Here is a 23726-nt window from a genome sequence, read left to right as displayed (position 1 = left end):
CTCATCCCAGTAGGGCATCAGTTTGATTCCAGGATCTTGTTATTGGAGTCAGGTCCAGATGTGAATAGATAAAGATTCTTGGGTGCAGTTCGCTTAGTACAGTTCCCTGAAAACAGTTGCCCTTGATCTGAAGACCTTTATTGAGATCTTTATTTCTCATTATGGTTTTGAGTTACTGTCTAGTTTTTTGTGGTGGTGGTTTTTGTTTTTCGTTTTTTTTTTTTCTCCATTTCCTCTAGGATGGGTCTAGTGATGAACTTCTCAGCTTTTGTTTATCTGGGAATTTTACGATTTCTCCCTTACCTTTGAAGGAGTTATGCTGGATATAGGATGTTGTTGTTTTTCTTTGAGCCCTTTAAGTACATCACTCAGCTCACTGCCTTCTAGACTCCAAAATTTCTCATGAGAAATCTGCTTAAAATGTTAGGATCCCTTAATATGATGGTCACCTTTGTTTTGCTGTTTTCAAAATTCCTTTGTCTTTTGGAAGTTTGAATATAATGTATCCTGGCATGGGTGCTGTTGAGTTCATCTTAGTCGAGGTTGTTGAGCTTTTTAGATGTTTATATTCATGTCTTCAATCAAATTTGGCAAGTTTTCAGACATTATTTCTTAATATATTCTCTCTGCCCTTGTCTCTCTTACTGGGACTCCCATAGTGCATATTTTGCTCTACTTGTTGGTGTCCCATGGGTCCCTTAGGCTCTGGTCACTTTTCTTCTGTCTTTATTTCTCTCTGTTCCTCAGACACGATAATTTCCATTGTCCTATCTTAAAGTTCATGGATTATTTCTTCCTGCTCAAATGAGTCTTTTTTTTTTTTTTAAAGATTTTATTTATTTATTTGACAGACAGAGATCACAAGTAGGCAGAGAGGCAGGCAGAGAGAGAGAGAGGGAAGCAGGCTCCCTGCTGAGCAGAGAGCCCAATGCGGGACTCGATCCCAGGACCCTGAGATCATGACCTGAGCCGAAGGCAGCGGCTTAACCCACTGAGCCACCCAGGCGCCCTCAAATGAGTCTTTGAATTGCTCTAGTAAGTTTTTCATTTCAGTTACTACACTTTTCAGGTCTAGAATTTCTTTATGGTTTCTATTTAGGTTTTCTATTTATTGATATTTCGATCATATTTTCTTGATCTTCTCTACATCTTCCTTTGTTTTTTGAGCATCTTTAAGCTAGACATTTAAAAATCTGGTTAGTATATCTGCCATCAGAGCTTTTTCAGGGACAGTTTTATTTCTTTTTTTCCTTTAAAGGACATACTTCTGGGGCACCTGGGTGGCTCAGTCATTAAGCATCTACCTTTGGCTCAGGTCATGATCCCAGGGTCCTGGGTTCAAGCCCCACTTTGGGCTCCCTGCTCAGCGGGAAGCCTGTTTATCCCTCTTCCATTCCCCCTGCTTGTGTTGCCTCTGTTGCTCGCTCTCTCTCTATCAAATAAATAAAATCTTTAAAAAATAATAAATAAAGGCCATACTTTATGGGTTTTGGGGGGGGTTATGGTTAAGGTTTTTGTTTTGTTCTTTGCTGAAAACTGGTTATTCTAATCTAATAATATGTTAATTCTGGAAATCAGATTTTCCCCCTTCCCTCTGTCTTGCTGCCTTTTTTTTTTTAAATTGTTTTTTGGGAGGTATTGTAGGCTGTCTCTGACAAGGATCATCAGCCTGAAGTAAAAATTTAAGGTCTTCTCCAAGACTTGCCCTGGGCGTACACAGTCTTTCTGATTTCCCCTGTATGTATAGTTGTTTTTTAATCTCCTAGTCTTTAATGTTGGGCTCCCAAAGGGCGGAGAAGTGGGAAATAAAGGGAGGGGAAAGGGCATAGGCCCTTTAAAGCCCCTTGAAGTTTCAGCTTGAGTGGGGTAAGGGCTTAATAATGGGGAAGGTCTGACAGCAATGACTACCCTTCTCTGTTTCTGTACCTCTTGGATGGGAAGCAGCGATCAGAGTGCAAGGTCCCAGTATTTGGAGGACAGTTATCTATGGCCACCCTGGTTCTTGCAAGCTCTGTGTAAGCTGCTCCAAGAACAAGTGCCTTGTCATGTGACTGGGGGTGGGGTGTGGTAGGAAAGGTGACTGTTAACTTTGCTCAGAGTTGAAATTAACCACAGTGTACTGTCCTCGTCTTTGTCGTGAAGTTAGTTGCAAGCCTTTAGTTAACTCCAGAGTGCCAGAACAGTTCCCTGAGACAGACTCCACCAGCACAATTATTTAGGTGGGGAGGCCAGTTCTGCCAGCTCTGCTGTCTCCTCAGAATCTTCTATCTGTGCTTGTGTTTTTTGTGTTTTGGGGACATACCTTCAGGGTGAGAAGCTAGAAATGGGATTGCTAGATCAGAAGATAAATACATATGTAATCGAGTTAGATATTTCCAGATTGCCCTCCTTAGAGCTTGTAAAATTTTGCATTCCTACTAGCAGTGAATGAAAGTACTTGTTCCTCACAGCTTCACCAACAGTATGTTGTCAAGGTTTTGAGTTTTTGCCATTCTGGGGTAAGTAGTGATTTCTTAATGTACAGAAAAAGTAAAGCCTAAGGAGAGAAAGCTGTAGTACATTGGACTAACCTGGATTTCTAGTTAAACAATGTGAATTAAACACGTGTTTCTCTTCCCTCCTAAGACCTACTAAAATGGGAATAAAGAAAAAGAACTTGGGGTGCCTGGGTGGCTCAGTGGGTTAAGCCTCTGCCTTCAGCTCAGGTTATGACCTCAGGGTCCTGGGATCGAGCCCTGCCTTGGGCTTTGCTCAGCGGGGAGCCTGCTTCCCCTCCTCTCTCTCTGCCTACTTGTGGTCTCTCTGTCAAATAAATAAAATCTTTAAAAAAAAAAAAAAAAAGAACTTAAGAGGAAGGTGCTTCTTCTATTCTGATAATGTGCAGTGTTTGTTTAAAGTTCAGTTGAATATCCTTTTGGTGAAATACTGGTTTAAAACTTTGCCCATTTTTCTAACTGGTGTTTGATTTTCCACAGTTTTTAAGAATTCTTTGTGCATCAAGGATATTGTCCTTCTGGGATGTTGTAAATATTTTGGTTTTTTTTGGATTTGTTTCTGGTGTGTTCTCTTTTAACCATGCAAATTTTTTTTCTTCGGTTGCATTATGTTTATGAGCAAGGGGCTGAAAAGCTTGATGGGAAGCTTTATGTTTAAGGCTGGGGCTTATCCACGGACAAGGTTCTTGATGTTCTGTTCTGTGGGTCATTTTGATTTAAAAGAAGAGTCTACCAATTTCTTGGTAAAGGAAGTTGGCAGATGGGCCCTTTTCTGTGGATCTTTAAGCCCTGTGTTTTCTTCTCTTCCTTCCCATTGCTGTGCCTGGGTTCCTCAGATCTCTATTTTGGGTCTTGTATTCTATAGTTAGCTTTCATTCTCCTGCTGTAGTTGGGGAACTGTAGTTTCTTGTAGTTGCTATATGTCATGTATTGAGAATCTAGGGATTCCCCCCCATCCTGCCCCAGTCTTGGAATCAATTTAGATGTTATTGTCTTGGGGAGTCATTCAGAGGTGTAGCTTTTGAATCCTTTGAGAATTAGGTAGTGAGACTTGACTGACTTCCACAGGCACTTGGGATGTCTGTTTTCTCAGTCCTGGTAGTTTCTCTTTTATCATCTGTGGTCTCAGGTTCTTTATCTTAATTTCTTTTATTCTCATTTCAGTGGATTTTAGATGGGAGAAGAAAGAAACATACTAATTTATTGTACTTAACTAGAAATCCAGGTGGTTGTTTGCCCATAGAGTTCTCTTTCCTTTGGCTCTACTTCCTGAGCAGTTGGATCCTCTCAGTACTTCACAGTATTGTGTTTTTGATAACTTAAGAGTTTATATGCCTATACTCAGATGATTCTGGTCAGTAGTTAGAAAATTGGTTTCCTCTTTCCCTCTTTGATGTCCTTTCTAACTTAAAGGGGAAGATTTTCTTTTTTTTTTTCAATTGCAAGTAAAAGATTGTTGGTCTTTGAAATATGAACGCTACTTGAAGGAGTCATTTGACTTAAATTTGACTTATATTGACTCAATTGACTTAAATTTCCTTATATTGGTATAATTTGGGGATTTTAGCTATTTTGTAGTTTCATCTTAAATGAATTTCCTTCCCTCTTTATTTTGGTGGTTTTCAAGAAGGGGAAGTAACCCTACCTTTATTCTTTATTTTAAAATGCATTTACTACAATGTCAAAAGCAGTGTTCAAATCATATATTTCATTTAGGACGTTGAATACCTGGATTAAGTACCCATTCCAGGAACTTTTCCTGATTTGTATAAAAAGTTCTGCATGAAGTGTATGATTCTAGTCTGGCACATTTTGGTCACAGTGAATAGAGGAGAGCGCCTCCAAGAACACACATGAGCCAGAAGTATAGAGCTGGAAGATTCCGTGGCAGCGGCAGGGACTGTTCTTTCACTACCCTTCTTACTAGCTCTTGTCTCTCAAGGTACTTCTCCTCCTGTCTGCACATCTGCTTCGAGGTCTCCATGCAAGCCAGTAGTTTTCTGTTCTCTTATAAGTTCAGCTTACATGAGCCGCTGGTGGGTCTCAAACCTAAATGTGCTCTTTCTGCCTCAGCTCTTTACAGCTGACAAGTGTACTCTCTTGTTGTTTCTTGTCACATTTCCCAGAAAAACAGGTTGGCCCAGACCATCTTTTTATGTGCCACTTGTGGTTTATTGTTCTAGCCGAACTATAAATTGGCTATCTTGAATCAGGCGTCCAGCGTTGTTCATCTGCTTCGGGATGTCAGAGAGGGAGCAGTAGGGCAGCAGGGCCATGGTAAGGAATCAGAGATGGGACGGTTACCTTGGTAGTTGAGGGAGTAGGATAGACCTGAATACATAGCATATTCTCTCCGTCAGCATCCAGTTTATTTTAATAGACTACTTCAGGCCAATACTTAGTGCAGAACGAATGTTTAAGTGTCAGAGTTGACTGGGAAATCTTTCCTTACTTGATCCCATTTTTGGTTTGCACTGTGAATGTAGTAGCATAGTGTGAGAAAGATCACTGTACTAGAAGACAGAAGTCTTGGATTCTAGATCTGGTTTTTGCCAATATTGACTTTCTTCATCAGAATAATTTTTAAAAGGTCAGTAGAGTAGAATAGTTTTAAGGTACTGTGTAGCTGTAAAAACCTTGTGACTCAAATTGTGCCCTACTAAGCTGGGAAAGGTAATTTCCACAAAATTAAATGTTCAGGTTAATGTAAAAAATTAGGAACAAGAATGATTGGACCCATATGTTAGGAAAAGATATGGGAGTTTTGTAGTGAGCCTAATTCTTCTCATCTGTACTTATTTCATTTGAAATGGGATGGTCTTTGTAAATTGGTTGAAGTCAGTTATTATAGTTGAAACTTTTCCCAACCTAACTTGAAATCAAGTAGTGTATTACTTTAAGTATAATATTGAAATTTGAAAAGCTTTTTGTCTTTATGCTTTTTTAAGAAGTAGAATTGGATATTTGGAGTAATTGAGTGAAATGCGTTTCTTTTACTTTTTAGGATTTAAGTGCCCCGTATGCTCAAAATTTGTACCTTCAGATGAAATGGATTTGCATCTTGTGATGTGTTTAACAAAGCCAAGAATAACCTATAATGGTAAGTCTGGTGCTTTAAAATGCTATTTTAAATTAGAATTACCTTAGATTTTATGAATTTTATGTTTCAGGTAAAATTTAAAAGGGAAGGAACCCTGGAGCTAACTGGTTTTTTAGTTAGGTATGATGCTTTGGCTTTACCATTCTTTCCTGACCACGATCTCCAGACATTTAAAATCCTAGGCAAGATTTCTCAATGTAGCCTTGGTACATTTTGAAATAGACTTAAAACACACACACACACACACACACACAGTTCATTCCTGGCTTTTTTCAAAAATTCATAAATAGACAAATTTCAAAAGCCTACAAGAAATTTCACGGATTTTTCAAATGTACTATTTGGTTTGAAATAGAATGAGTAGGAAGAACACCAGTAAACAGTGAACCCAATTGAAAGGTTGACTTCATTCAACAAATGTCTTTTTTTCTTTAAAGATTTTGTTTATTTATTTGAGAGTGTATGATTTGGGTGAGGGTCAAAGGCCCTGGAGAGAGACAGGCAGACAGACTGCTGAGCACAAGGTTCCACGGCAGGAGATAATGACCCCAGCAAAATCAAGAATGGTCACTTAAACCGCTGAGCCACCCAGGGACCCTTCAGTAAATATGAGAACCTGTGGAGTACGAGATGTAGTGTTAGGAGGTTGGGATACAACAGTGAATAAAACAGATGGATCCTACAGCTGAGCATCAGCCAGAAGTTAACCAGTTTAGCCCACTTAAGAATTTGAAATTTAAAAAAAAAAAAAGAATTTGAGATTTCTCCCCAGATTACAAAAATGCTGGGTGGGAAGTAGACTTTAATATTGACATAAACATGTTACCCTGTCTAGCTCTTTTGCAAACTGATTTAGGAATCTCTTTCTAATAGAGCTGTGCTTCAGCCACACCATTATAGTACTGACAATAGAACCCTTCCCCCCTTTTATTTTCCAGTGAATAAGTAAAAGAAGATTATAGCAGTTCCTTTGAATAGTAAATGCACCTGTTGATTATATCCAAACCTTCTTGCATTGTGAAATTGAATTGGTTACCTTGCATAGTATAATTAAAAATCAGTTACTTAAAAAACAAACATTCTCAGTCAGGCTCAAAATTTGAGATAAAAGTGATGGGGCTTGTTTCTCATTTGTACTCCATTGTCTTATCATTACCCTCCATAATTATGTTTATTGCAAGCGTTTTGAAAATAAAAATCCTTAAATGTTAAGAGTCTAGCCGTGAATTTTGAAAGCAAAAATGTTAATTCCTTGAACAATGTTTGCACATAACCTTAATATTCTGTACATTTCCTTATTGTGAGAGAGAGATATATATATATAAATCATACATGCTACATATATATGAATATGCTACAATTTTTGTGAATGTTGATATTTGGCAGTTTTTAATTTCCTTAACTGGGCTTAAGCCAAGAGATTGTTTGTTGGTTTGTTTGTTTTTTAAGATTTTACTTACTTATTTGACAGAGGGATCACAAGTAGGCAGAGATCGAGGGACAAGCAGGCTCCCTGCAGAACAGAGAGCCAGATGCCAGGCTCGATCCCAGGACCCTGAGATCATGACCTGAGCCAAAGGCAGAGGCTTTAACCCACCAAGCCACCCAGGCGCCTCAAGGCAGGAGTTTATTTTTTACTAGCTCATGTATTTGGTGTCTTGAAGATACCTCCAAGAATCAATATGTAATCTTCTGCTTGGGTATAGTGTTGTTGAAAAGGAACCCACAGGCCCAAAATGGTGTCACTTAAGTCAAGGCACCAAGTCAGTAAACCAAGACTTAATACCTAACCTAGCTGCAGTTTCTCACCCCCCTACCCCCCTTGTAGCCTTTAACCAGTCAACATGAGAATTTCCTGGTCAGCACTAAGAAATGTGATAGATGCCTCCAGTTCCCCCTGAGAAGGGTGACCTTGACTAAAACAATGGGTACTTTGCAAATGATTTTCTTTTTTCCACCTCTCTACCTTTAAAAACCTTTCCTTTCTTGTAGCCCTTTGGAGCTCCCCTCTACGTGCTAGACAGAATGCTACCTAATTCATGAATTGATTAATAAAGCCAATTAGATCTTCAAAATTTACTCAGTTGAATTTTTGTTATTGAAAACTATAAACCAAGAATTTAGGTTTTAAATACCTAATAGTCTTCAAATTCAGATGTTAGTAAACTTAATGGGAAAAGCAAATAAAGGTGCAAATATTTTTAAGAATGGCTACCTACTTTATGGTAGGTAGATCTGAAACTTTTTAATTTGTTAAATATATATTAACTGTCTATAAATGTTCGAAAAAAGGAGCCAAAAACAGTTTCTACCTAAAAATTATATATGGCTCTTGGAAGTTTTAAAAATGGGACAGTGGCCAGCTGTGGTAAAAGAAAAAGTTGTTTGGATTGGCTGTTTGAGGTTAGAGAGTGGTGGCTGATGGGCAGTATGCCTTCCCATTACCGTCTGCAGGAATTCTTACACCAGGCTGTTTTGAGGGCAGCACCCTGTAGGGAAGGGAAAAAAAAAAATGATCTGGTCTACCCTTCTGAGTTCTTGGCAGAGACCTCTAATAAAAGACAGATTAATAAGAGGAAAACAGAAGTTTAGCAATGCTTAAGACTTGTATACATGGGAGATATCCTGGGAGAAGGGAGTAAATCTCTGAGATGATATAGAATGTGGGTTTAATGCCATTTTCAGCTAAAGACAAAGTGAGGGTGGGGTTGGGAGCTTCTAGTTATGGGAGTTTCAGGGAAAATTGGAGCGTTTGTTATGCATATTTAAGTCCGGGTGTCTTCTCCACTGATAAGATAGATTCTCTTTGTAATTGTCTCTTATGACAGTTTTACAAATGGAGATTTCCTTTATAAATGCAAATTTCCCTACAAAAGGATAATGTTTACTCTGTTTCCAGAGCTTCTGCATCTGTTTTTCAATCTCTAGAAAATAATCCTATACCAAGGAGGCTTATTTTGAGGTAGCAGATTCTGTTATCCTTCAGTCTCCCAAATCTCATCTATCACAGGTGATAAAATTGGGCAGTTGAACGCGTAAGGAGGATCACTACAAAAGTGCAGAGCAAGTTGAGTCAGAAAATCTCGTGTCAGTCACATGGTCTTCTAACTTTGAGTTTGAATTCCTAAAAATTGATTCTAAAGAAAGATGTGCATCAGAGGTAGGGTGTGTAAATTGTGTTGATACTCAAATGAGAAATTTTTTAGCATGGTGTTTATTATACCTTTTACAGCCTTTCCTAAACTAACTAGAATGAAATTTTGAAAAGTATTTGTTAAATGTATACTAATTTAACTGTTAATATTCAGAGCAAGAAGATTGATTAGTTGAGCTTGTTTTTCAGGCTGGATATATTTATAGTCAAACTCTACAATAGCATGAATTTCAGAAATTTAAACATAAACTGATGATTCAGAGTTTCAGATTTATCTCAGAGATATTACTCTTTAAGTGTTTGGTTTCCAGACTAGCTGACAATGATTTTTGTTTTTTTGTTTGTTTTCTTTAACCTGTAATAATATATGCAAATACTCAAGTCTTGGTAACTGAAGAAGAAAATTGGCTAGGTAGAAGCTCTCAGGGTTGAGGCAGCTGGCTCGACAGAGGTTCAGGTAGGAGGCCCAAGGCAGTCTGGCAGGGAATGATTCAGAATGATGTGGGTGCTTACCTATTGCAAGTGGTGTTTTGGTAGGATGGAAAAAATGCAGAGTGCCACAGTGAGTGTTCATCTGTATCGACTGCCCTTAAGTCAGGGACTGCCTGCCTGTTGCATGATCACTGAGTATGCTCTGGAAGTTAAGAAAGAACTAGTGAGACCTTTTACAATGCAACTTGGTAAGTTTATTTATTGTAGGCAGGAAGAGCTAAACTTTTCTGCACGAAGCCGGTGGGTATATGCTTAGTGTTCAAGGCAGAGGGGACATGAAGGGAATATTAGATCATAAATGTTTTCTTCAAATTTCTACTCGTAAAACTACTTTCACAAGATTTCTCTGGTTCTTATCATTCAGCTTGATATTAACTATGGGTGACATACAGGCAGTCATGAGACCCTGTAAGAATGTAGAAACCAGTCCGGATTTGATCCTTATCAGAACTATGCAGGCTATAGATCTGCCTTCTGGGCTAAAGGTGAACATTTTTGTCCTTCTGTCAGTCATCACTGACTATTTCATATACTTTCCCCCTTTTCTGTGTGCTTCATTGTTTAGTTTATGGACCTAATAATTCACTGTGTAGTCTGTGAACTTAATATAAAGTTAGGGCATAGAGTCTCTTCATTTCTTTGTTCCTCATTTTCTAAAGTGTTTCAGAACCAAAACCAAAAGATGAAATACTGTTAGCAAGTTCTTAGTCTTGATTTTATTGGTCTTTAAAGTTCACTAGATCATAGCGTGTTTTGTGTCCTATAAAGTTCAGTTTTATTTTAGTTTACAGGAGTGTAAATGAAGGTAGTAAGGTTCGTATTTAAGAAATCTTTGCTTTAGTAGAAATTGGTACTTAACGCGTGTTCATATGTACCTGCAGGACATGTAACTGAAGGCTGGCTTTTCTTGAGTTCATTACAAACTTATCAGTGAATCAAAGCAGAGCTTTTCACAATCATCAGGAATAAACCTGACTGCTGAGAGGGTGATGTGACTATTACTGTAAACAAATTTGAAGAAAGATTGAGTCGCTTGGAAGGGAACTCTTTTTGTAATGAAAGTGAGAAAGAAGGTTCCCGCGTTCTGTGCAGTCCGCCAGAGAATGTAAAGCACAGACTCACTCAAGTGTTGAAGATCCTTATGCACCAGGCACTCAGACCTGGATTCCAGTGTGGATAAGTAGCCTTCCAGTGGCATTTTAAGTTGTAAACTTACTCTCTGCCTTACAGACTGCATTTTCTTGGTTTTAATACCCCCTCCGCATGTTTAATCTTTGTGAATTCAGGATATTTTTGAAAATGACATATCTGTTATATTTGTGGTTAAAAAAAGGACAGCCATAAAGCAGGGTTTTAAAGTAAGGGGGCAGTTATCATTGTTAGAGTTTGTATAAACTTTGACTTTGTGGAGTTTCGATTACATGCGATTTGACATCTCTGTTCATATTTTGCATTGATAGTTATTGGGGTTGAGTTTTAACTTAAATGTGGATTCCTAATAGCTTTAAATGACTTTGTAAAGATTACATTATGGGACAGCATTGAGGTAAAGTTAATTTTTTTGTCCCATAAATTGTCATGCAATACAGTGAAACTGAAGGCAGTAGAAAGTGTCAGATCCCTTATACTGGATCATAGAAATTTTAGAATAGATGACATCCTAGAAAACAAAAGCACAACCGTTCTAAAACCCACATGGGATTCCTTTAGAAAAATGCAGTCACTGTCTATTAAAGGTGAACCTGTATGAAAAATTAAAAATACACAAGGAGTGAGAGCAGGTGTGATTAGAATTACTACCCCTAAGAACTTTAGATTTATTTTCAATCATTGTAGTGACAAAAGAATGAATGGGAAATACGTTTTTTTTTTTTTTGAAGACACATAGTGAATAAGACAAATTAAACCCTTTAGACTTCAGTCACTGAAATTAAATCACAACAAATAGATTAAACAGCCAATTAGAGCTCTGAGGAGAATTAGTGAGGTATAAGATGGGTCTGAGAAAATTAAGCAGAGTATAACAGCGGTGGAGAGAGGAGCCTGGGATGAGAGCATCTACCATATGTAAAATCTCAGAAAAAGAGATGGAGTTGATTTCTGGTTTCTAGCTCCACATGTAAGAAATTTGGAAGTAGCCCTCTGTCCTAAAAACTAAGTAAAAAGCTGGTTCAGACTGAAAAATCAGTAACTTTTCTTGAATTCATAAGAGGAGATGGGAGGGAGGACACAGGAAAACTGCCAGCCTCCCTCAGTGATTGCAGAGACAAGTCTCAGGTTGAGCAGACGCTCAGGAATGGGAACCACTGCGGGAAACCAGTGCTAGGGTAGGTAAACCTGAACTGTAATTGATGAATTGCTGGGGGCTCAGTGCAGACAAGTCCGAGGACTTTAAACTCCAGGGAGACCTAGTCACAGTGGGGCTCCCACAGTTTTGTAAGATTGTCCTCCAGGAGCTAGACCAGGTTCCCATTGTAAATATGGGGGAAGAATCCCCTCCTGTTCTATGGTAAGAGGAAGGAGAAGGGGACCATTTTGAAATACATCAGAGGACTCTTCCTAACAGGGCCTGCCTCAGAGAAACTAGTTAACCAGAACAGAACCTGACTGACCTGAGAGAAGGGAAAAACTCAACTCCAACCCACTCTAGCCATCTTGTTCCCACCTAGTGAGGGAGGAAAAAACCCTGAGAAATATTTATGAAGTTTACAGTCCAAATGATAGGCTCACTAAAAGACTGTGAGACAAAAGGTGCAACATATGTATAATGGGAGATGGAATTGGCAACAATGTTTGAAAGGAAATGGCAGAGAATCTTCTAGAATTGCTCAAAGACAAGAGTTCTCCGATTTTACAGGAGCATTATGATGCCAAGCAGTATAAATAAAAATAAAATCATACCTAGAGACAACATAAACCAAGTACCTAATAAAAAGAGAAAAATGTTAAAGTAACCTGAAAAATACTACCTTATTCCACTTGTGTTAACATTTCTAAATGCTTTTTGATATATGTAGTAATTTAAAATTTAGTATGTGTTTATAAAAAGGCAATGGATCAGGCATGGTCCTGTGAGAAACTTAAACATTGTTACAGTCTTATCCATTGTATGCCATTAAGAAGTTTTATGCCTATAGATATTAAATTCAATTTTACTGCCCTATTTTTAATACATAGCTGCTCAAAAGCAGCACCAATTTGCATTAAAAACATTGTTAAAGAACTGCAAAGTACTAACTGACTTGAACAAAGTACTGACTTTGAATTCAGCTTGCTAAGTTCAAATCCTTATTTTACCACTTAATAGCTGTGTCATCTTGATCTTGGTTTTTCTCTCCCAGAAACTTAGGACTAGAAGGAGTGCCTCTAATAGATTATAAGAATCAAGTGGGAAATCATGCATAGTTCTTTGTAGGTAGCGAGTGCTAAGTAAACAAGACCTGTTCTTACTAAGAGATACTACCTTTGACTTAAAGAGGTAAACCTATAGTAGGTGCCGTATTTTTAACATGCTAACAAATCTGCAGTTCCTTTGGTATTTTATTTTAAAAGCCCATAGTTACTTAATTCCAAATTAGATGTCTTTCATAGCAGAATTGTATAAGATTTGGAAAAGCAGTTGCGGGGGGGGGGGGGGCAGTAGGAGGGTAATCTGACTCTGCTCTCAATTTAAAGCTGCAGTTTGATGGAAAAAAAAAAAAAATTCCTGCTTTTTATGGGCACCTTGGTGGCCTACACATCTAAAATCTGAAGTCTGAATTAGACTTCCTGTGGAAGCCTAGATCCTTTTTTTTTTTTTTTTTTTAAAGATTTCATTTATTTATTTGACAGAAATCACAAGTAGGCAGAGCAGCAGGCAGAGAGAGGAGGAAGCAGGTTCCCTGCTGAGCAGAGAGCCCAATGCAGGGCTGGATCCCAGGACCCTGAGATCATGACCTGAGCTGAAGACAGAGGCTTAACCCACGGAGCCACCCAGGCACCCCAAGCCTAGATCCTTTTATCTCCCTATAGAAATTGAAGTACTGTAGAAAGTACAGTGACTACATGTGGATAACTGTTTCTCTGGAGATACATTCCTTAGGGCATCCTTTTCAAAGGAGATACATAGAATAGAAATTGAACTAAAATACACAGTTCAGTGAGAAGGAAGTACTGGTAGATTTCGAAAGCCTGAGGTAGGTTTTAGATTCCATTTCTGATTTCATCAATAAAATTTCAGGATGAGGACATTTTTTTATTTACCAGTTCTTGATTTGTCTCATTTCGTACATCTCTCATATCATTTGTCAGTTCTACCTCTTTTGTGTTCTCCTTATCCTTGCATCACTTTCATAATACTGATTTAAAAAAAAAAATCATTCTAACATTCAAATTAAGCTTTGCTGATTTTAAGAAATCCAAAGAAACACATCAGAGATCTTAAGAAGACCGAATGAACCAACTATACTTATCCTCAAAGAGAGAAAGATTTTGTACTGGTTGCTATTCTTGTTTTGGTTAAGATGTGTAGTATTGACAGTCTTATTTTCAAGGAATTCCAATACAAATACAAATAAAGTGCATTTCCAAAGTTCTCTTATTTTTTTTTTTTTATGTTTTCCCTCTATAAAAGCAAAGCATAATCAAGAAAACTCGAGGTGGGGGCGCCTGGGTGGCTCAGTGGGTTAAAGCCTCTGCCTTCGGCTCAGGTCATGATCCCAGGGTCCTGGGATCGAGCCCCGCATTGGGCTCTCTGCTCAAGCAGGGAGCCTGCTTCCTCCTCTCTCTCTCTGCCTGCCTCTCTGCCTGCTTGTGATCTCTGTCTGCCAAAAAAAATTAAAAAAAAAACAAAAAAACAAACAAACAAAAAAACTCGATGTGGGGCTCCATCCCAGGACACTCGGATCATGACCTGAGCCAAAGGCAGACCCTTAACAACTGAGCCCCATAACCATCTATTACTTAAGTAATCTTTTTTTTTTTTTTTAAATGCTTTTTCTCCTCCTGTTTAAGTCACAGTAGCCCTGATAATTCAGAATACTGCCCTGGATTTGCCTCAGAGAGGGCATTGAATATTATCTTCCCAGCCACTGAGTGGTTTGGTTTCAGGGAAGGCAGTATTAGCATAATGGCGCTGTATTTTGGGGGGAATTGTAATTAACTCTTAACATTTTTAAGTGAAGTAAGGTAATATAACAGTAAAAGCCATAAAGAATATATTCTAGATAGCCCTCCTTTGCCATCCAAATAATCATAAGATTTATGATTTGTTTGTTTTCTTCCATTTTCTGCTAGACTGATTGGAGTCTCCAGGCTTCTTGACCTTTCAGCACCTCCTAGATTACTGTTACTTGGGTGTCCTCTTAGCTTAATCTCAAACTCTACTCCTTGGTGTTTACCTCAGTCTTAGGCCTTTCCTTACAATGCTTTTTGGTGCCAGTAACCTTCTTTTGTTTTTTTTTTTTTTTTTAAAGATTTTATTTATTTCTTTGACAGAGCACAAGTAGGCAGAGAGGCAGGGAGAGGGAGAAAAGCAGGCTCCCTGCTGAGCAGAGGGCCCCATGCAGGCTCCATCCCAGGACCCTGAGATCCTGACCTGAGCCTAAGGCAGAGGCTTAACCCACTGAGCCACCCAGGCAACCCACAAGCAACCTTTTTATAATTAAAAAACCTTTGACACCTAACACCTAGATCTTGATTTCTAAATATTTAAAAATAAATCTCCAGTAAAAAGAACCAGGCTCCTTTGGCAAAGCGGCTGATTCTAGGGCTGGAGCAGAGAAAATAGAGAGGAACCTGGAGATTTTGTGTTGTCTGAAAGCTAGGAAGTGTTCGAAATTGAAAAAAGTAAGGTGGTGTCAGAGGGACACAGGAACCAGTCTCAGCTTCCAGTGAACAATTTGGGCAACAAAATTGGTATAGCATAATACTGGGTCAGAACCAAAAGTTTAAGTTAAATATATCTGAGTCCATCAGTCAGTCAGTAAATGAGTACAGAATAGGAAAAGTTTAACCTGGAGACTTAATCCTAAGATGGAAACCATACATTTCTTTAGTTTTAAAAAAAAAAAATTAAATTTCCACATTAACAAATGTGTTGATATAAAAGAATTTTCTTCCAAAATTTTATGTGCCATATATGCTCTCTGATCATAAGTACTCCCAGAATACACCTAAACATACTGTATGTGGCACATATCCATAGTTTGAAGTACATGATCTTACTTTTTTTTTTTTTAGATCTTAGTTTATTATAAACATCATAGTGTGCATGAGAAGGATTTAGAGGAATGAATGCTATTATTGTAAGCCCAGCAACACAAGACTTTATCATTTTTAGAGGGAAGATGTGAGTTAATCTTTGTGTTATTTTGGGTTTTATATTGCCGAATTCTCACAGCGAGGGCTTCTATCATGAAGTCTTATTTTCTAACTTAGACATTTTATGGTTATTATATAAGAGTACAGAGGAGTTGAATATATAGTTTACTCATTAACAAAAGACTCAACTGGACTATGTGTGTTACCCTTTATTAAACTGGTAAGAAAGATGTATGCTGTCTTTTTTCAAATTGAGGTAAACTTGGTATATAACATTGTATAAGTTTCAGGTGTACACACTGTTCTTGCTCGGTGCTGTTCTAAGTTTTCAGTTTACCTGTCAAGGAAACTTGGATTGTCTCTACATTTGTTTTGATTCATTGAGAACCTATATTTTTAGTGTTAAACTTAAGTTTATATCTAGTATTTTATAGTTTTGTTACTGTTACGAATAGCATTTGTTTTTACCATTTGAATTTCAAACTGGTTTTGCTGATACAAAGAGAAGCTGTTGGTTATAGGTGAATCCTTGGATTTTCTAGACCTGTAACTCTCATCTGCCAGTGAAGGTGTTTCCAAGTTTTATATACATGTTTTGTTTTTGTGTTACTGCAGTAGTTTGAAGCTTAAAAATAATGTAGATAATAATGGCGCCAGTGGGCATGCCTGTCTTGTTCATTGTCTTTAGTGTTTCACTGCTTAATGGATGCTTGTTTTGAGTTATGGTAAATTATATTTATTGACTACATGCCATTTTTCTTCTTTACTTTAGGCAAAAAAATAGCTTAATTTTATTAAATGCCCCCCCTTAAAGATTTTATGTATTTATTTGAGAGAGAATGAGAGAGAGCATGAGAGGGGATAGGGTCAGAGGGAGAGCAGGCTCCCTGTTGAGCAGGGAGCGGACCTGGGACTTGATCCTGGCACTACAGGATCATGACCTGAGCTGAAGGCAGTTGCTTAATCAACTGAGCCACCCAGGTGTCCCAACTTTTTTTCCCTTTTTTATTTGTTGATAAATTATGTTGATTTTGTAATGTCTTAGTCGAGTTTTCTTGATTTCTAATGTGACTGGATTGAACTCTGTTTGACCCATGTGTTACTGCTCTGTTAAAACATTGATACCAAACTTTCGTTAGACAAAATTATGCTGGCAAAAATGAATGGGAACGCTCCTTTCCATGTTTGCTCTGGGATAATTTCACCTAGAAAGTACTGTTCTTCTCAGATCGGATAGAGTTCACCTATAAAACCATCTACCTTTTAAAGGTAGATCTATGGCAGTCTTTCTGACTTTTGTGATCATTAGTGTGTTCAGATTTTCCTACTCCTGAGTTGGTTTTGAGAATTTGCATTCTGCTAGAAAATAATCCTTATCCTCTAGATTTCGTAATTAATTGTCATAGCATTGCATATAACATTTTTTTATAGTTGTTTTAATCTTTTAATGTCTTTGTGGCTATATTGCCTTTTTCATTCAAATGTTTCCTTCAAATGTTACACCTTTTTGTTTTGTACTTCTTGTGCCTTTAGCTAGCTAGCTAAAAGGGGCATATATTTCATTGATATTTTCAAAGAAGCTGTTTCAGAGTTGTAAATAAAGCTACTAACGTACAATTTAAAGCTACTTTTTTCCAGGTTTTTTTTTTTTTAATTAATTAATTTATTTTTATTTGCTTATTTACAGCATAACAGTGTTCATTGTTCTGGCATCACACCCAGTGCTCCATGCAGTACGTGCCCTCCCTATTACCCACCACCTGGTTCCTCAACCTCCCACCACACCCCACCCCCTCCCACGGTTTTTTTTTTTTTTTTTAAGATTTATTTTTATTTATTTGAGAGAGTGAGAGCGCAGAGATGGAGGGCTTAATCCCACCAGGACCCTGAGATCATAATCTGAGCTGAAGGCAGACACTTAACTGAGCCATCTAGGTGCCCCTTTTTCAGTCTTCCCATTTTAATAGTAAAACTGTTTTAGAAATAGAAGTACTTTTCTTGTAAGAGCTTTAGTTACTCTGGGATTTTAATATAAAACGGTCTTTGTTATTTACTAGATAACTTTTCACTTTTTAATCTGCGTGATTCAGGGGTTAGCTAGAAAAAAGGCTTCTGCATTTCAAAGATACATTTTTTGGGGGAGAGATGTGTAATGAAAACTCATTTTTGATGGCAATACTAGATTTACTTACTTTTTAAATACGTATCTGTATATATGCATATCTAATAAATTGAGTTTGATTACATTATTGAAATAGTCTGTATCCTTGCTTATGTCTGGTCTACATAGTCTGACAGATTTAGGAAGGAATTTGTTATAGTATCCCCTCTATGGCTGTAATTTTATTAATTTTTTCTTTTTAAAGTCTCTAAAATTTCTTTTGGTGATACTTGCCTTGCAGCACATTTTTCCCTGGTTTTAGATATTTATGATTTTTCTTTTGTATTGAATGTTTTTATATTATAAGCTGCTCTCTTTTGCTTTACCTAATAATAGTCTGTTTTATCTGATTTTTTTTTTAAGTTTTTTTTTTTTTTTTTTTTTTTTTTATTTGACAGAGAGATCACAAGTAGGCAGATAGGCAGGCAGAGAGAGAGGAGGAAGCAGGCTTCCTGAAAGCTGACGAATTAGCCTGCCACAATTTGATGGATTCTGGCAGAAACCAGAATCAAAGGACTTCTAATGTTATTACTCATAGCAGTAGCCAGAATAATCAGCTTTTTCTTGTGCTCCTTCCTCCATCACCTCCAAAGGGTGTTACGAGAAGGACCGGGTGGTATCTGCACACTCAGTAAGTTGCACTGCAAAAGAGGAGACCTGAGCTTAGGTAGGGAACCTGAATCTTTCATCCTGGGAAGTAAGCTGTCTGCCGTTGGCTCCAGAGGACACTGTCTCCGTCTTCCGAGGCTGTTTGCTCTACAAAAATCATTGAAAAGAGAGAGCCTGAGACATGCTGAAACACGAGAGACCCTGGAGAATTGTCTTCCAACAATTTCTTTTTGTTTGCATTCACCTGCTGGCTTTCAGTTCACCCTTTCCGTGTTACTGTTTTTAATTTTGTGTTCGAATAGGTAACATGTTTGCCGTGGTCCCAAAGCAAAGAGGCGCAAAGAATATCGAGTGAAGGCGCAAAGAATATCCCTCTCACCTCAGTCCCTCAGTCACCCTATCCAGGGGCAGCCAGTCCTACCGTTCTTGTGACCCTTCCAGAAATACTTAACGCTTATGTAAATATATACACATAATCTGCCCCCACACTTTTTATATGGTGATACCATGCTTTAGATGGTTCTGAACTTCAAGTTTTTTATTCATAATATGTCCTGGAAATTATTCCAAATGAATTTCATGGTTCTTTACAATTACCTTATATTTTATTTATAGGTGGGTGAGCCACAGTTGATGAACCAGTCCCTTATTGATGGATATTAAATTGTTCCTGGTATTTTTGTATGTGTATGAGTAGGTCAATGGGATACAGTCCTGGAAGCCTTTTTTGGTCCATGATGTATGTGAACTTGTTTTTTCTGATAATACTTGGAGTTTTACTTTCAGTGTAGTGCTGGAGTGTATTTGCTAGTATCTCAGTTAGGATTTTTGTAAAACTGAGATTGGACTGGTGTGGGGGTAATCTTTTTTGAGTCTTAGAATCAATGTTATGCTTGCTTCAGAAGAAATCATTTAGATTTCCTTTTTCTATGCTCTGCAGCTGTATAAATACCATTCAAATCATCTGAACTTCAAAGGTTTGGTATAACTCCCTGTGGAAGTGTCTGGGCCTCATGCTTTTTGAGGATCGCTCTAGGACAGCTGTCTCTGATTTCTGTAGAAATTGATCTGTTTGGATTTCTGCCTTCAGTCTGTTTTGCTTCTTTAAAGTAGAAAATTATATATTTCATTGCTGCGTATTGTTAGCAAATTAGTATCTTAAGGATTTATTTTCTGCCAAAATGTGATATTTTCCCAATTTTTTCTTAACTTAATGTATCAGTGTTTGCTGTCTTTCACCATTAGATACCTTTGGCTCTACCATTTTTTCCTGTTTTAAAATTCATTTCTTAGGCTTTTAAAAATATTTATTTTTTCTGATTCCTTAGATGTGCTTTTCCTTGTCTACTGGGAGGTATTAATTAGTTTTCTTTTGTTCTTCTTTCTTCCTTCCTTTTTCTTTTCTTTTTTTTAAAGATTTTATTTATTTATTTGACAGAGAGAGATCACAAGTAGGCAGAGAGGCAGGCAGAGAGAGAGAGAGGAGGAAGCAGGCTCCCTGCCAAGCAGAGAGCCGGATGTGGGACTAGATCCCTGGACCCTGAGATCATGACCTGAGTCGAAGGCAGAGGCTTAACCCACTGAGCCACCCAGACACCCTCTTCCTTCCTTTTTCATCATAAATATGCAAGGCTGTGAGTTTTTCTCTTATATTTTAGCTCTGGTCCATAGATTCTGATACATAGTATTTTTATCACTGTTACTTTCTTCTTCTTGTTTAGACATTGTATATTTTGGGGCTCTCTTCTTTAACTCAGAAGTTAAGCGAGAGTCTTTAAATGTCTAGATGTTAGGTGCCTATTTCTTCCAGTTTCGCTGTTTGTTTTCTAGTTTTACTATATGATGATCAGAGGATGCTCTCTGTACTATTTTTGTATTTTTTTTTTAAGATTTATTTATTAAGCAGAGAGGCAGGCAGAGAGAGAGGAAGAAGCAGGCTCCCTGCTGAGCAGAGAGCCTGATGTGGGGCTCGATCCCAGGACCCTGAGATCATGACCTGAGCTGAAGGCAGAGGCTTAACCCACTGAGCCACCCAGGTGCCCCCTATTTTTGTATTTTAATTTACTAAGTTTTTCTTTGTGGTTTAATATGTGGTCATTTTTGGCAAGCATTCCATATTCATGTTCAGTTTAAGGTCTTCCGTATCCACCTTGTTTGTCACTTGATTTGTCATGGACTGAGGTGAATTTAAGTCTACTGCTGATACTTCGGTTTTCATTTGTATTGTCTGTACTTCTTTACTTTATAGAATGTTGCTGTGATTTTGTTATTACATAATTACTATAACGTAGGTGCAAATTGCATCTTTTAGTGTTTAGAGGGTCCTGTGTCTCCTGTGTCTCCTTTAATGACCTTGTATGATATTAAGAGTATAATTCTTTGTTTGTTTGTTTGTTTGTATTTGCCTGATAAGTGTTTAACTTTTATTTTCATCTTTCATCTTTTTGTTTCAGATATGGTTCTTATGTACAATACAGGGTTAATTTTATTTGGGATCCAATTTAATCTTTTTTTTTTTTTTTTAAACTGTTGGATTAGCCCATTTACATTTAGTAATGAAGCTAGTTTTAATTCTGGCGTTTTGTATTGTGCTTCCTGTTTTTATAGCTTTCTAAAAACATTGACCAAGTAGCCAGTTTTTCTTTGCTCCTCCGTAGTTCTGCTTTAGTTAGGAAGAACTGTATTTCTTTTTTTAGAGATTAATTTTGTAAGTGTAACTATAACTATATAATAACATTGATACTCATATTTTTACACACTATTAATTTCTTTGAGCAGTGATGAAATATGAAATGATGAATGAAGTGATAAAATCCCCCCCCCTTTTAAGATTTTGAGAGAATGAGCAGGGGGAGGGGCATAGGGAGAGGGAGAAACAGACTGTTCACTGAGTGGGGAGCCCCATGTCAGGCTGGATCCCAGGACCCTGAAATCATGACCTGAGTCAGAGTCAGACACTTAAACAGCTGAGCCACCCAGGCGCCCCAATTTCTTTCCTCCTTCTATATCCTGATTTTGGTTATTACATTATCTGTTTACTTTTAGTAATATTAAATATATTTATACTTCTGTTACTTTGTCAGCTTTAAATGATACTTTTTGACACCCAGTTATTAAAGATAATAATTAGCTCTTTTGCCTTTATTTAGGTATTCAATTTATACATCATCTAATTGTAATTCTTACATTTATTTTGATTGTACAGTGAAGTGGATTCAGTTTTCACTATGGGTCCTTTTGCCTTGGCATCTCTTGATGAACTGAATTTCATTCTCATGTAAATCCTTTAAGAAGGGCCCATGGGAGATAAGTTTTCTAGACTTCTTGTTCAGGTGTGAAATCTTTGGGTTACACTTTCTTTCTTGGAGGATATTATAAACATTCTTCCAGTCCTGTAGTGTTAAAATGCTAGCTACTACGAAGAAGTCTGACACCAGTAGGATATTTTTAAAATAGATTTGGGTTTTCGTGGCTAGTTTTTCTTCTGGGGCTCATTATCTGCTTCAAATATGCAGCTCCAGTTCTATTTTCTTTCTTTCTTTTCTTTTTTTTTTTTTAAGATTTTATTTATTTATTTGACAGAGATCACAAGTAGGCAGAGAGGCAGGCAGAGAGAGAGAGAGGAGGAAGCAGGCTACCCACAGAGCAGAGAGCACGATGTGGGAGCTTGGTCTTAGGACCCTGGGATCATGACCTGAGCTGAATGAAGGCAGAGGCTTAACCCACCGAGCCACCCAGGTGCCCCTTTAATTTTACTTTTGGCTGGATCTCTTTTGTTTTCAATAGATAACCATTTTTTCCCTTTGTTTTTAACACTTTCTTCCTTTCCAATTTATTTTTCTTGTTTCTGACTTCTTTTTATCCCTGTGATTCAGGAATGTGTGCTCTTTCTTAAGCTTCTAGATTCACCTTCATTTTGCAAGTTGTTTTTTTCCTTCTTTTTTTCATCTTCACTCCTGAGCTGTTAAATGTTCGTGTGTGCTCTAGGATAGTTGCTTCCCTGTGTTTTCCGAAGTTGGTTGGTTGGTTGGTTGTTTGAACTCATGGCAAATAAGTTGATTTGCTGAGACTAAGTAGTAGATATATGATGTTCTGTTACACTATTCAATACACATACATTATATTACAGCTGACAGATTTTGTGTTGTTCTGTCACTTATTTTGTAGTTTTTATTTTACTTTGTTCATTTCCAGCTTCTCTGGATTGATCAAGTTGCTTTCCCTTCCCTCTTAATTAGTCCACAACTTTTACTTGTTACTTATTTATTATGTTATTTACTTGTTATGCATCTTGTTATTCCTGTGTCGATTACCTTACTTCAGTGTGTACCTTTAAACATATTTTTCTGTCATATTCCGTCAAAATTAAGGGGTTTCTTTGTGCTCTTTCCCCCACCTCCTTCCCTTACTATCTGTAACTCTGGGATGTTATGAAACAGTTTATATTCTACATCATTAAGTTTGCATTGGTGAAATACTGTTTTCATTTTAAAAACCTATGGTTATGCTTATTTGTGATCTCTGTCAAATAAATAAATAAACTCTTTTTTTAAAAGTGGGGGGAGGCACCTTGGTGGCTCAGTGGGTTAAAGCCTCTGCCTCCGGCTTAGGTCATGGTCCCAGGGTCCTGGGATCAAGCCCGGCATAGGGCTCTCTGCACAGCAGGGATCCTGCTTTTCTCTCTCTCTCTCTCTCTCTCTCTCTCTCTCTCTCTGCCTGCCTCTTTGCCTACTTCCAATCTCTCTCTGTCAAATAAATGAATAAACTCTTTAAAAAAAACAAAACAAAAAACCCATGGTTATGGTAACAGTTTTGGTCACAGTATTATTACCTATTTACGTTTCACTTACACATGTTTAGTTGCTCACTGCAATTTTTAATACTCTTCATTTTTTTGTTTATTGAGATTTTTGTTCTTCTCATTTTCTTTTGTTAGAAGCATTACATACTTAATGAGCTGTTGCATGCCTAGATATTTTTGGCTTGCCTTCATATAGAATACAGGATACTGTTGTTTCAGGTTTTGGGTTTTGTTTTGTGTTTTTTTTTTTTAAAGTCTATAAAATTGTTCTGTTATCTAACTACCAGTATTATACATGAGAAATCTGGCTAGGTCTCATTATTTTTCATTTTAAGTTACTTGTTCTTTACATTTTGGAAGCATACAGGTTGATTTTGTGTTTTGAAGGTTGGAATTCCATTTTTTCCCCAGGATGTGTCTGTTTTAGTGTTTTTCCACCCACTCCTATCTTTGATTAATCCTGCTTAAAGCTTCATGAGCCCTTTCAGTTTAAAACTCAAGTCTTTAGTCAGCTCAAGGATTATTTTCATCTAGTATTTCTTTGATTAGTACTTTCTGTGTTTCTTTTTCTCTTTAATTTCTGTAATTTCAATATTAGAGCTGGATTTGTCCTC

At 37.4% G+C, this 23726-nt stretch overlaps 1 protein-coding gene across 1 annotated transcript in view; it reads left to right on the top strand.

Moving 5' to 3' along the window:
- Positions 1–23726, top strand: part of ZNRF2 (zinc and ring finger 2) — a 103558-nt gene that overhangs the window by 46867 nt on the left and 32965 nt on the right. The window contains exon 2 of the mRNA XM_046020462.1: positions 5500–5595. Within this exon, the coding sequence (XP_045876418.1) occupies positions 5500–5595 (96 nt within the window). The remainder of the gene's footprint in view (positions 1–5499; positions 5596–23726) is intronic.

Source organism: Meles meles, chromosome 10, assembly GCF_922984935.1.
Source record: "Meles meles chromosome 10, mMelMel3.1 paternal haplotype, whole genome shotgun sequence".
Taxonomy (NCBI): domain Eukaryota; kingdom Metazoa; phylum Chordata; class Mammalia; order Carnivora; family Mustelidae; genus Meles; species Meles meles.
Note: the sequence above shows the minus strand (reverse complement) of the source record. Positions and strands in the feature narration are given on the sequence as shown.